The sequence below is a fragment of the Choloepus didactylus genome, chromosome 6, assembly GCF_015220235.1.
Source record: "Choloepus didactylus isolate mChoDid1 chromosome 6, mChoDid1.pri, whole genome shotgun sequence".
Taxonomy (NCBI): Eukaryota; Metazoa; Chordata; class Mammalia; order Pilosa; family Megalonychidae; genus Choloepus; species Choloepus didactylus.
In genome coordinates, this window is record NC_051312.1 from 18,410,368 (window position 1) to 18,424,401 (window position 14,034).

At 40.4% G+C, this 14,034-nt stretch overlaps 1 protein-coding gene across 1 annotated transcript; it reads right to left on the reverse strand.

Moving 5' to 3' along the window:
• Positions 1–2,664: 2,664 nt before the first annotated feature.
• On the reverse strand, positions 2,665–11,084 carry FAM111B (FAM111 trypsin like peptidase B). Its single transcript, XM_037839197.1, is given in 12 exon segments — positions 2,665–3,318; positions 3,321–3,359; positions 3,362–3,530; positions 3,533–3,982; positions 3,984–4,115; positions 4,118–4,210; positions 4,213–4,460; positions 4,916–5,113; positions 5,116–5,327; positions 5,981–6,087; positions 6,089–6,309; positions 10,809–11,084. Coding segments are annotated over 11 exon segments (2,163 nt in total). The 5' UTR covers positions 6,287–6,309; positions 10,809–11,084; the 3' UTR covers positions 2,665–3,001.
• Between the last annotated feature and the right edge of the window lie 2,950 nt (positions 11,085–14,034).

The following is a 14,034-nucleotide window of genomic DNA, read 5'->3' on the forward strand; positions in this document are numbered from 1 at the left end:
AAGTGGGGACCTAAGAAGCGCTCTGAGCCCCAGCACTCGCCACGGCCAAGGGCTAACTTCAGGGCGGATGGAGTCCCGCCCGCTGCCTGCAGATGGCGCCAGCGGAGGAGACAGACAGAACTGGAGGTGCGGTGCATTTGGGGGCAGCGCAGCGGAGGGGAGGGAGCTCTAGGCCTGGAGCATGGAGGAGCAAATGGAGGTGGTTTTTCCAATCCTCAGTCCTCTGGACCAAGAACTTTAACCCTTTAGGAAACTGCTTTCCTCTGGCTGAGTGGATTGGGGTGTTGGGAGAAATTAGCAGTTAGAGTTGGGGAGCTGGGCACTGGCTCCCAAGTGCTCCCCAGAGGACCATCTGTTGGTGCCAAGGTGCTAGAGCTGAAGGTGGTTTAGTCTGGAGCATGAGATGGAAGCTACATGTCGAAGATTGTAAGGGAACGTGGTACAAGTTAGAGCAATAGTGGGTCCCTGATATTGTGAAGCTACCACATTCACCCTGGCCTATTTCTGTGAGGACTGTTAAGAAAGAATACATTGCCATCTTATATAAGCAACTGTTATTTTGGATTAATCAATTTTGGCCATACGTAAATCTTAGCTAACACAGATTATGGCAGCTGAAAGGGAGTGCTATCTTAACAGAGCCTAGGATATCATTGCCTTAGAGGTCAAGTGATGGTGGCACAGCTATTAGAAGCAAGACATTTGGTAAACCTCTTGCCTGTACTGCCATGAATAAATGCCCACAAGCCTGAAGCTCTAGGGGAAAAAGTTGAAAAAATGGGAAGTGTCATTATGTGTGGGCTGCTTCTTTTACCTTTTGTTGGGTTCCAACAAGAGAAAGAGAAATTCAGGCAAAAGCTAGCCAGTCTGTAAGGAGAGACTTTAATTGCAGGTTAAATTGCGATTAAATTGACCAAAAATCTGGGAATATGGACTCTCATACATGTGGAAGAGCAAACTGTTCTATACTAACTTAATGTTCCAACTCAGCTTAGCCCTAAGACTGAAGAACAAACCAGGCATGGAAGTGGATATGGGTTTAATTGGGACTTACTGACAAGAGATGATGGTCTCTCAGTTTTCAGAGGGGGGAAAAGAGGGAGGAGTGCCAAGTGTGTGTGTGTGTGTGTGTGTGTGTGTGTGAGGGGGGCGTTATAAAGATTTGTGACAATGGAGTTTCTCATGAGATTTGGTTACTAACAGTGATTAGGGGAGGGGAAATTTTAATCCTTTCCTCCCGGGGGGGAGGGGCCTATTGCCTGGTCATGTATGTGGCTGCATTATCTCATAATGGAGGAGGGGGCGGGGGCCCCCCTGCCCTGGTCCTCACACCTAAGCAGTGGCAGGAGGTGGCTCTGAGGAGTCAGACCCAATTGTGGTCCTCAGCCTTTCTCAGGCCCCTTCCCTTTGATACATTTCCAGAGAGGGAGCCAACCAAGCAATAAAGAAAAGAATAACAATGCTGTCTTTCATCCAAACCAATAAAGAGCTGATGTCTTTGACTATAGTTATTCACATCTAGGACTGACTGGAAGAAAAAGTGGAAAAGTTACTCTGAAATTTTTAGACTCTGGACCTTCGAGGATGGGGATGGATATATACCACTCCTTATATCTACCATAGAAAGGTTAGCTATTGCTGAACTAGAGTTGACAGCTGAAAAGCTGGAACTGGCTACTGGCATTTGCAAGAGAGGTGGACATCATGGGTGGCATGGAAGGAAAGAAATTAAGATTAGCAATAATTTGGAAGTTTTGAAGAACATTTCCACTTTTGCTCTTAACTTTAAAGATGTAATTCCTCATTGTCTTGTTAAGTAGGGAACCATAATCACTTTGCCAGTTATGAAGATGGGGTGGATGTACCGTCCAGGCATTTAGGATGGCAAATACCAAATTGTTTGTATTTGTGTAAGACAGCTAAGCATTTTAAATGAGGCTTGAAATTGTTTCAAAGTTTAAAAAAGCCAATGAGAGAAGAAATCAGTATTTATTTGAGCTCTAATGTATGTTTTGCACATCCATGTGACTTCTAAAACTTCTAATTAAGAAAGAATATTATTATACTCTAGAGTATTATTATTATACTCTAAGAGGAACAACCTCCCAAAACTCCAAGTCATTGACATACTTTCTTTTTCTTTTTTTTTTTTTTTGCAATTTTATTGATATAGTCACATACCATACAATCATCTAAAGTATACAATCAGTGGTTCACAGTATCATCATATAGTTGTGCATTCATCACCACAATCAATTTTTGAACATTTTCATTACTCCAAAAAAAGGTAATAAAAATAAAAACAGGAATAAAAACAAAAGTAAAAAAGAACAAAACATCTCATCCCCCATCCCTCCATATTATTCATTTACTTTTTTGTCCCCATTTTTCTACTCATCTGTCCATACAATGGATAAAGGGAGTGTGAGCCACAAGATTTTCACAATCACAGTCACACTGTATAAGCTATATAGTTGTACACTCATCTTCAAGAATCAAGGCTACTGAGTTACAGTTGAATAGTTTCAAGTACTTCCTTCTAGATATTCTAATACACTAAAACTAAAAAGGGATATCTGTATAATGCATAAGTATAACCTCCAGAATGACCTTGTGACTCCATTTGAAATCTCTTAGCCATGGAAACTATTTTTTTTCATTTCTCTTCCTCCTTTTGGTCAAGAAGGCTTTCTAAATCCCATGATGCTGGGTCCAGACTCATCCCCGGGAGTCATGTCCCATGTTGCCAGGGAGACTTACACCCCTGGGAGTCATGTCCAACATAGGGGGGAAGGTAGCAGGTCCCCCTGCCAAGTTGGCTTAGAGAGAGGTCACATCTGAGCAACAAAAGAGGTTCTCTGGGAGTGACTCTTAGGCACAATTATAAGTAGGCTTAGCCTCTTCTTGGCAGTAACAGGCTTCATAAGAGCAAGCCCCAAGATCAAGGGCTCGGCCTACTATATTGATAGTCCCCAGTGCTTGTGAGAATATAGGGAATTCCCTAGGTAGGTGAATTTAATATTTCCACATTTTCCCCTGACACATTTTCTTGCAGAGAGCAGTTTTTTACCTGATATTTCCTAGGTTCAATCTGATGATCTTGAGGTGATGATTCTTCTTCCTTATTTTTTTCTTCATTGTGGTTCTCATTTTTCTCTTTATTTAATTATGTTTATAAGCTCTCATTTTTTTTCTGTTTAATATCACCAAGAACTGAATCCACGGAATAACCAAATTCAATAAGGGCATAAACATTATGACCATGTTTACAAAAATGCCCAATGGTATGCACAACCGACTTGCCAGATGCATTAAACATGGGGATCCAGAGGAAATACTAGTGAAACAAGAATCATAAGTGTGTCAGTCCTCCAAACCTCCGAGAAGAAACATCTTTGGGTAAATGGGACAAGCAGCATGGAGTTCTACCACCCATCTTGATGATGCTCTGGATACCTCTCAAATCATTGATCTAGAGGGGTCATTGTATGACCATCTATTTGCTTGATCTGGCCTTCTGGGAAACTAATTTAAAGTAAACCAAGCCATCAGATGGTTGAGAGGAAATTTGTCCAAATAGACCTGGAGGATATGTGTTTCCATTTTCTTTTAGTTTAAAAATGGCATAATCCAGAGTTCCAACAGTCACTGCAAACCATGCCTCAATAGAAAAACAATTGACATCAATAGGGCAGAACTTTTCATAAGTGAAGGTTACCTTTGTACACTTACTGATTATATCTGGCCACAAACTTGGACCTGTGCTTTCTCCCACCATAAGGCGTTCAACATGTCGACAGGTGGAAATATAACCATCCTTGAAGATAAAGCAAGCAGCGTTACCTGTGTTTTCATTATTGTCCCATTTCATGAATCCAGCTGATTTATTAAGATGAACAAGATGTTCACAGATTGCAACCGAAGAAGAATTTTCAGACACTTTTCCAGACAACTTTTTATAAAGGTTGAATTGTTTAAATTGAATTGTATAAATATCGGCAGATTACTTGTCCCTCTGGTTCTTTCTGACAATACTTTCTCTTCCAAAGTGCCTCTTCACTAAAACTTGGATATTGATGCATTATAGATTTGTCCAACATTCAGCAGACTTTGGCCATAGATTAGTTGTCTTCTTATGGGTATCCTGATTAACAGCATGTCGCCTACCCAGAGAGGGCCTTTTCCTAACTCGTGATTTTATTTTCCTATATATTTTTTGCCAAAACAATTATCATAATAATAAATAATACTAGAAATTGTCTGGTGTGCTTTACCTTCAATATCATGTCCTAAACTTTGAGGGAGAATTTTTTCTCTGCTGTGTTCTATATCTTCACTCTCTCCATCTTTCTCTAGTTGGTGGATGTTGTTCTTTGACAGTATCAAAGCACAGGAATTGATTTCATCAGTGACACTTTCATTCTCTTGTTTAAATTATTTATGGGTACTGTTTTAGTTTCCTGGGCTGCCCAAATATCATGAGATGGGTCGGATTAAAAATTGGGAGTTTATTAGCTTACGGTTCTGAGGCTAAAAGAAATTCCAAATCAAGGCATCACCTAGGCGATCTCCTGAAGGCTGTGGCATTCTGGCACTGGCTGCCAGCAATCCTTGGTCCTTAGTCTGTCACATGGCAAGGCACATTTCAGTATCTCCTGGTCTCTCCCTTCTCTTCTGGGTTTTGTTGATGTTCAGCTTCTGGCTGCTCTGATTGTGGCTTTCTCTCTCTTTGTCTGAATTTCATTCTTTTACAGAGGACTCCAGTAATAGTATTAAGACCCATCCCGATTGAGGTGGGCCACACCTTAACTGAAGTAACTTCATCAAAAGGTCCTTACAATGTGTTCACACCCACAGGAATGCATTAGATTTAAGGACATGTCTGTCTGCAGTACCTGCAGTTCCAAACCACCACAGGTAACTTTTCTGATAAATAGTCTTTTAGAAATGTCCATTTCTAAGACTTTTCCTGTTACTTCATCCACTGGAGACTGTTTTCCATGAATTTTATTATGACCTTCCATTAGTTTCCATTAAAATTCATCTAGGTCACACCACAATCTATCATTCTTGCAAAGGGTTTCTTTGATAGTCTCACCATTTAAAGTATACTTCTTTTTTGGTGAAGTTCCAGGACCTTAAGAATTTCCCTTATCACCTTCCCAATAGCACCAACATGAAAAAAAATACATTCAATATTTGGGTTTTCACACTGATGTAACATCTGACCACTTTCTTCCTGCTTACTTATTCTTTGACCAAATGCTACTTTAAAATGAGAATATCTAGGCAGACACTTGAGAAGCATTCCTAAATTTACACATCCACTTGTTCCAGTTTGCTAAAGCTGCTGGAATGCAAAATACCAGATATGGATTGCTTTTTATAAATGGAGTTCTTTAGGTTGCAAATTTATAGTTCTAAGGCCATAAAGGTGTCCAGACTAAGGCATCAATAAGAGGATTCCTTCACTGAAGAACAGCTGATGGTGTCTGGAACACCTTTGTCAGCTGGGAAGGCACATGACTGGTTCTGGTTTCAAAATGGCTTTCTCCAAAATGTCTCTGGGCTTCTGTCTCTCTCAGCTTCTCTCAGCTCTCTGCGTGGTTCTCATGAGGTGTTTCTCTCTAAGCATCTGGGAGTCCTCTCTTACCTTCTCCGGGGTAAACTCTGGGCTTCATCTCTTAGCATCTCCAAACATCCTTCTATCTGCATCTCCTAGCATCTCCCAGTGTCTGGGTCTCTGTGGGCTCTCAGCTCTCTTAAGGCCTCCAGTGATCTAAATAAGACCCACCCTGACTGGGTGGGGTCACACCTCCATAGAAATATTCAGTCAAAAGCTTTCACCTACAGTTGGGTGGGTCACATCCCCATGGAAACAACCTAATCAAAAGATCCCACCCATAATAAATCTGCACCCACAAAATTGCATTAAAGGACATAGTCTTTCCTGGGGTACATAACAGTTTCAAACTGGCACACCACTTCTTTTTCTTCATAAACAATAATGTCCTTATTAGAATGATTTTCCATCCTTTCACTGAAAGAGTCATTGGATCGCAGAGCTGAGTAGGTATTCTCATTTGGGTTCACCATATATTCTAAATACACTATGGTCTAATCTCCTGGAGCTTCCATTCAAAGAAAAGGTGAAAGAGCATTCTTTCTTGGTGCTCAAATTTGGGTTCCAAATTTCAAAGGGTGTTTCATGCTTACTGACTTCATTTCTAAGTTTTGATGTGCTGCCACAATCTCTCAGATCAGACAAAGAATGACCAACAGGCATGCCAGAACAAATTGGCTTTCATCCTGAAAAAGAGAAATCAAAAATTTAATAAGAATCACCTTTAATAATGTTTCATGTTTTTCTAATTATGAAAGTAATAGATCCTTCTAATAAAAATTGGATAATATACTGGAGAAAAGTCAATCATTATTCCATCATCAGAGATAGCCATTCAAGATTTTGTATTATTTGCTTTTATTTTATATATAGATATAAATTGTTTATAAAATGCCACTATGCTGTATATAAGTTGATTTTTCACTAAGCAATCTGTCAGTGCTTTTACACACCGTTAAACAAATTTTTAAAGCACGATTTGTGGGGCCATGTAGTATTACACCATATAATAATTTTTACTCCATTGATTTTGATATATGATATTTTCATTTTCTTTGAGTTTTAAGTGCTTTTAATTTCTACACTGATTTGCTTCACAGTCCTTAGGGTATTCAGAAAATTGTGGGTTTTTTTTTCCCTAAATATATGAATGATTTGGGGAAGGGTGTGAGAGAAGGCATCTTGTTATAGATTCCTAACTTAATTGCTTTGTAGAAAATGTACTACTTACCATCCCCAGCATTTTGAAATTTGTTCTTCCTTGTTTATGGCTTAGAAGTGGCACAGTTTCATTAATGTTTAAAAATAATTCCTTGAAAAACAGTTTGTTTCATGTCTTGGGAATATTTTTCTATATAGGTTTTCAATTGTTTGTCACATAATTTTTGTCAATTTGATCTCCTAATTAAGAAATGTGTATATTCACACCTCTCACCATACTGGTAATTTGTCAATATTTCACTTTTATTTTCATATTTTAAGCTATGTTATAAGACACATGTATATTTATATTTTTTACTCCTGGTGAATTAATTTTTTAAAAAATATATAAACAGTTACCCTGTTTATATCTAGTAATAATTTTTGCCTTGAAGCCTATTTGTACTGGAAATAACATATCTATTCCAGTTTTGGTATTAATATTTATCTGGTCTTACATTTTCCCATTCTTCCATATTTAAAATTTTTGAATCATTATGTTGTATGCCACATTAAAAAGCATAAAATTTATTTTTAAATCCAGTTCTCCAACCTGTATCTTTTCATCGTAGCATATATTCATTTTTCTTTTTAACTGGAAACTGAAATATTTGTATTCATTTCTGTTATCTTGTTTTGTGATTTCTATATTCCTCACTTTTTATAGATTTATATTCCTCCACTTCGTAACCTTCTTTGAGGTAGGTTTTCACCTCTCATTCCATTTTATCCTCTAAAACTTTGTAAGTTTCATAATGTTTTTTCTGTTCTTTAACTAGGTCTTTTCTTTAAGTGCATGACCTAGATCAGAGCTGCCCAATAATACAACTTTCTGCAATGATGGATCTGTTCTATATCTTTTGTTCAATGATAAGTCACTATCCACGTGTGACTATTGAATGTGGCTAGTGCAACCCAGGATCGGAATTATTTACTTTATTTAATATTAGTTAAGTTACATTTGCATTTAAATAGATACATATGACTACTGGCTACCATATTGTACAGCATAGACTCAGACATTATAACATGAAAATTTAACTTAACAGAAAACTAAATGGAATCTTTACTCCTAATACATACAAGAACAAAAACTGTAAATATTTCTTCTTTGCTTACAGAATAAAATCTGGACACCTAGGCATGGAGTTCAAGGAAGTAGAAGTTACTTATTTTCTAAATAGTTATTGTATCCATCTGACATTTTTTGCAGCCATAAGGGTATATAGAAATGATTTGTGCCACCTCCAGGAGTGGATCTTGATTGCTGTGAGCATCTCCTAAGTCAAAAGGTTTTGTGCAAGAATATTTGTGTTATTTAGTTTGGGACAATGAGATGCAGGGAGTTTTCTCAGAGTACCAGGAAAAACTGTACTCTCATTCTTTGGGGTAGTGTAGTATATCAATACGCAACCTCAACTTATTGCTCATCACTCTGCAGAAAGCCAGCCAGAGGATAATATGATAATCAGCACACAGACATGGAAAATCTAAACAAGTCCATGAAGATATTGTGTGTTGTTGAATTAAAGTCAGCTGAACACTGGAGGTCACAGTTGTATGAACCAAAGGGTCAGTTTTATGGTTTCATCCTAAAAGGATTTTTTTCCTGGCAATATAAAATATTCTTAACTGATATAAAGCCTAATGTGCACTTCTCCCAACTACCTCCCCAGCTTTATTTTTCTAACACATTCTTGGATTCTCCTTTTTTACTATCAAATATAGCTGTATCGTTCCCCAGATATTCTGTGATACTACATGAATGTGCTTGGCTATTCTCTAATCCTCGGTACACTTAGTTGGTGAAATTTTATTCATTCTTTAAGATCTTTCTCATAAGCCATTGCCATAATTTCTTGAGTCTGAATTAAGTATTCTTCTCTCTGCACTCTAAAAGCACTTGTTTGTTTTTCAATTTAATATAATTATATTGTATATTATGAGTGAAATATTATGTTGTTCAAAAACCTGGGCTCTGAAGTCTGATTGCCTGGGTGCAAACCTTTGCTTTGAAGTCCCTAACTTTTGATACTTTAAGCAAGTTGGGTTTTAGTTTCTTCATTTGTAAAATTAGGATGATAATACAATTGCGTAAGTTTTTATTATTAAATGAGATAATCCTTATGAAGTGACAGACATAATTCCAGGTACATAGTGATTTCTCAGTAAATATAGTTATATTATTATTATTATTATTATTATTTCCGGTATACATTTCTAATGACATTAAGTGTATATACAATTCATTAGTCACTATCTTGTCCTAAGACAACTTGGCATTGTCATTTAATTTATATACTATCATTCTGCTTTTGACAAACACTTATATATGATCTCCCAAATATATTTTAAACAACACAAGAGGAGGTGTTAAAACTACCATTCTTTGTTAACTTATCCCCTGCTAAGTGCTATGTTAGAGTGTTGTTCCACTGAAGAATTGAGAAAAAATAGATTTAACATTAAAAATTCAAGTTTGGTACTCCGGTCATTTTTTTTTCTTTGCTTTTCTTTTCTTTTTTTTTTTTTTTTTTTAATCACTGAATGACTTCTTTTCTTCAGGCTTCATGGAATTCATGATGCGTTCAAAGAAAATATAACTAACTTCCACCACTGGCCAAGATGGAGAACAAGGATTGGATTTATCCTCCACGATGAAATGACTAAGAAAAAAAATCAAACCATATGAAACAATAACTTTCAAATACTGGATATCAGATAATGCAGGACATCCTTGTTAGAGGGGAGTCATGAGGTGAGCCCTACAATTTTTCCAGCTTACTGTATGGAGAGAGTTTCCAGGCCATATTTCAGGGAGCAGAACCACAGGCAGAGCTTGGAAGTCTCCCTGAGTTAAGAAGACAAGCTGGGAATCTGGGGTAACCAAAGTGGTAGGGGTCTGGGGACAGAGTACTAGAGAGAAGAGAGCAACAGCTACACAGAGAGAGTGCTTGATACCTACAGTGGGTATGTGAAATTTCAGCAAAGTACTTATCAGCATTGGAGTGTGATGAAATTGTAAGTGAGCAAAAGAACTACCTGATAGGAGCAGAGGGAATAATTCCTGAGGACCACACAGGGCAGGGAATAGTTTCTATTCCTGAAAGTCAGACTAGAAAACTTCATAATTCATGAGGTATCAGTTAGAAAGGTATTCCCTTAGTGTTGGGGACAATTAAGGTAGCATATATAATATTCACCTTCAGCGATACCGGTAACATGCAACATGGCCGCCAGGGCTGATGCAAGAACAGCCTAAGCTATAATTAGCCTTCTTCAAGGAAGTAACAGTAGTTCCCGCCTAAGCAGTAGCTAGTTCGCGCCTAAACAGTAGCCGCCCATTGGCCATCCACCCTAGCAACAGCAATCACCAATCCCAGACCGCTACCTGTCCTTATTAGCCACCCCCTCTCCCTCCAGGGCATATATACCCTGCCTCTTCAATAAAGTTTTGCAGCTTGATCAGAAACCTGTCTTGCTGTCATTCCTCGTGTCTCTTGTCCCATACCATTCCTCCCTCACAGGTATCAGAGTCTCTGTTGATCGTCCCGCGGGCCGGGACAACTGGTGCCCAACGTGGGGCTCGAGCCTTGTGAGGGATGGAACGCCGCACTCAAGGAGAGAGGCCTCTCACACTCACTGCACCAGGGATCGCCGTGAAGTAACTCGCTCGCCAGACGAATCCGTTCAGCAGTTGATCAGTGTCGGCGAAAGAAGGAGAAAAGAAAAGAAAAGAAAGAAAACAACGAAAGGTAAGCCCCCCACCCCCATCATGGGACAAGTAACTTCCCAGCACTAGTTATATATTAGTCAGGTCAAAGAATCACTCAAGGCATGAGGAACTAGAGTTAAAAAAAAAAAAAAAAGATCTCACAAGAACCTCTAAAGGAGGACCCAAACAAAAGTAGACCAAACACCCCTGTCAGTCAGGTTTGTCCGTTAGCCAATCAGTGTAAAGTTGAAACAAAGGCTGAAAACGTACTTTCTGTGGAGGATAATTCCCTTCCTCCGTTTCGGCCACCTCCTTATGCGCCTGGCTTTTCAGAGCCATGTTCTCAACCACGTCCTCAGTTTTGTCCAGTCACATCCCTGCCTCAGTTCCATGCTTTGGGGGGAGCCGCGGAGGATCTCCGGCTGCACGCCGATAGTTTTGGGGGGGCCCTCGGTCGGGGGCGCCTGTGAGCTGCCAGTTTGCTTGCTGACCTCCGGTCGGCGACTCGGGGTGTTGCAGCCCTTGCGCTCCCAGAGGGTGCCCCCTCGTCGCGTCCCCGTTGCATTCACCACACCTGCGCTTTTCCGGTCGCGCGTGGTCGAGCCCAGCCCCCATCCGCTGGGTCTCAGGGTGGCGCTGCTGGGTCCCAAAATGGCGGCGAGTCCCAAAATGGCGACTCTAGCAGTGAAAGCGGGGAAGATGATGGGTCGGAGGCCCGTAACTCTAGCGGGGAGGGGCAGGAGGAAGCTAGTACCACCTCCATAGCTAAATATAAAAAACTCAGTTTAAAACATTTAGAGAAATTAAAGAAGGCTGTGAATGATTATGGCACTACCGCCCCCTTCACGCTCACCTTATTGGAAAGCCTCAGTGAAAAGGAACTTATTCCTAACGATTGGTCACACCTAGCTAAAGCCGCCCTGTCCGGCGGCGATTTCCTATTATGGAAGTCAGATTATGAAGAGCATTGCAAGAAGTATGCCTTACGCAATGCTCGAAAAACCACTTCTAAAACCTGGACATTAAACAAATTTTTAGGTCAAAGCCCCTATCATCAAAATAATAAGCAAGCTCAATTCCCTCCAGGTCTTCTTGCACAAGTACAAACGGCCACGCTTAGGGCATGGAAAAAACTTCCGCAAAAGGGCGCCGCCACTTCCTCTCTTGCTAAACTTAGACAGGGGCCCGATGAACCGTACAGCGACTTCCTCAGCCGCCTGCAAAGCATGGCTGAGCGCCTATTTGGGGCTAGCGAAAATGAAAGTGACTTTATTAAACACCTGGCCTATGAAAATGCTAACGCTGCCTGCCAAGCAGCAATTCGCCCTTTCCGCAATATAGGCATTGGCATCCCAAAACACAAACGCAGCAAGCCACTGTTATGTGGCGTGACCCCTTAACATCGAAATGGAATGGGCCTGGCCCCGTTATTATTTGGGGACGAGGCTCTGCTTGCATATATGATCAAGAGAAAGAAAGCCCTCGCTGGCTCCCAGAAAGGCTAATAAGACATGTTAACTCTCCACTGTTGAAGCCCGCTTCTAATACATCTACGTCTCCACCCTCATCTTTACCATCCCCTTCCCTCGAATAATAATTCTTCCAGGGTGCAACCTCCTCCCCCTGAGAAGCTTTCTTTTTTTTTCTCTCTTCCAGAGCGTCTCCAGTCTCACTGCGACTTGCCCAACAAACATCCAGCCTGAGAGCTGCAATAGACGAGGACTTAGCCCGCATTGAAACCTCCATCACCCATCTTGAAAAATCCCTTACATCTTTATCGGAGGTTGTTCTCCAAAACAGGAGAGGCTTAGATCTACTTCTCCTTAAGCAAGGAGGGCTTTGTGCAGCATTAGGCGAGGAATGTTGCTTTTACACTGATTATTCTGGAATAGTTAAAGATTCCATGACCAAACTTAGAGAAGGAATTGCAAACCGCAAACGTGAGCGGGAAGCCCAAGGAGGCCCCTCCTGGGGATTCAATGGAATCCTCCCTTACCTCCTCCCTATATTAGGCCCCTTGATAACCCTAATCCTAATAATATCTTTTGCTCGTTGGGCCATAAGAAGAATAATACAGCTAGTAAAGGACCAAATTGATTCTGCCCTAGGCAAACCTATTCAAGTGCATTATCACCGGCTCCACCTCGCTGACCAAGGCGTAAATCCAGACTGCTTGAATGCTACCAACCCTGACGGGTAAGAATCCCCCTCCTACGGGAGCAGCATATAACTCAAAAGTATGCTTCTAGCTTATGCTATGATTGGTACCGCTGGGTGCGAGGCAAAGCACTGCAAAGGAGGGCCAAAACAATCAAAGGCCGTTTTGAGCTCCTTGAGAAGTATGCCTCATTAGCATAGGGGTTTGCTCTGCAAAACATCCCCTCCCCAGAAAAACAGAGCCACAAACAACTTGGGGAATGAGGCCTCTATTTCCCCCAGCAGGTTAATGCCAAAGGAATGCTCAATCAGCATTCTTCCTCCATCCTTTTGAAAAACAAAGGGAGGAGATGTTGGGGACAATTAAGGTAGCATATATAATATTCACCTTCAGCGATACCGGTAACATGCAACATGGCCGCCAGGGTTGATGCAAGAACAGCTTAAGCTATAATTAGCCTTCTTCAAGGAAGTAACAGTAGTTCCCGCCTAAGCAGTAGCTAGTTCACGCCTAAACAGTAGCCACCCATTGGCCATCCACCCTAGCAACCGCAATCACCAATCCCAGACGCTACCTGTCCTTATTAGCCACCCCCTCTCCCTCCAGGGCATATATACCCTGCCTCTTCAATAAAGTTTTGCAGCTTGATCAGAAACCTGTCTTGCTGTCCTTCTTCGTGTCTCTTGTCCCATACCATTCTTCCTTCACAGGACTTGGAGCCTCCGTTGATCGTCCCACGGGCTGGGACACCTTAGGAGTGGGACACAATAAGCACAAGACTAAAGGCTGCTCTGGTCCCAGCTACAAAGTTTAACAGCAAACCTTGAAAGGATCAAAGTGTTTTCATGTAACATAACTGTGTCCTAGAACAAAGCTTAAAAATATAAGAATATAACAATTTTCAGCACCCCAAAATGTGAGATTAACAAAGCTTACTATCCAATCAAAAATTACCAGGAAAGAAGCAGGAAAATACAGCCCATAAAGAGGAGAGAAACCAATGAATGGAAACAAGATTCAGAAATGACACAGATGATTGAATTAGTAGACAAGAAGATTAAATCAGTTCTTACCTTGGATTGCTGTCCAAATTGGATAGGATCAGATTTACCCTCCAATCTGAAAACAAAACAAAATGGACAAAATATATGGATCAATGGTTTACACAGAACTGGAAATTAAGGACAGTAACAAATGAGCTAATTCCTATGATTACTACAACTAACTTTTTTTTACATTTTAAACTTTTTATTTCAAAATACTTTCAAACCTACAGGTCAGATAAAAAATAATAATAATACAAACCCCACATAGAGAACTCCAACATACTCCTATTTC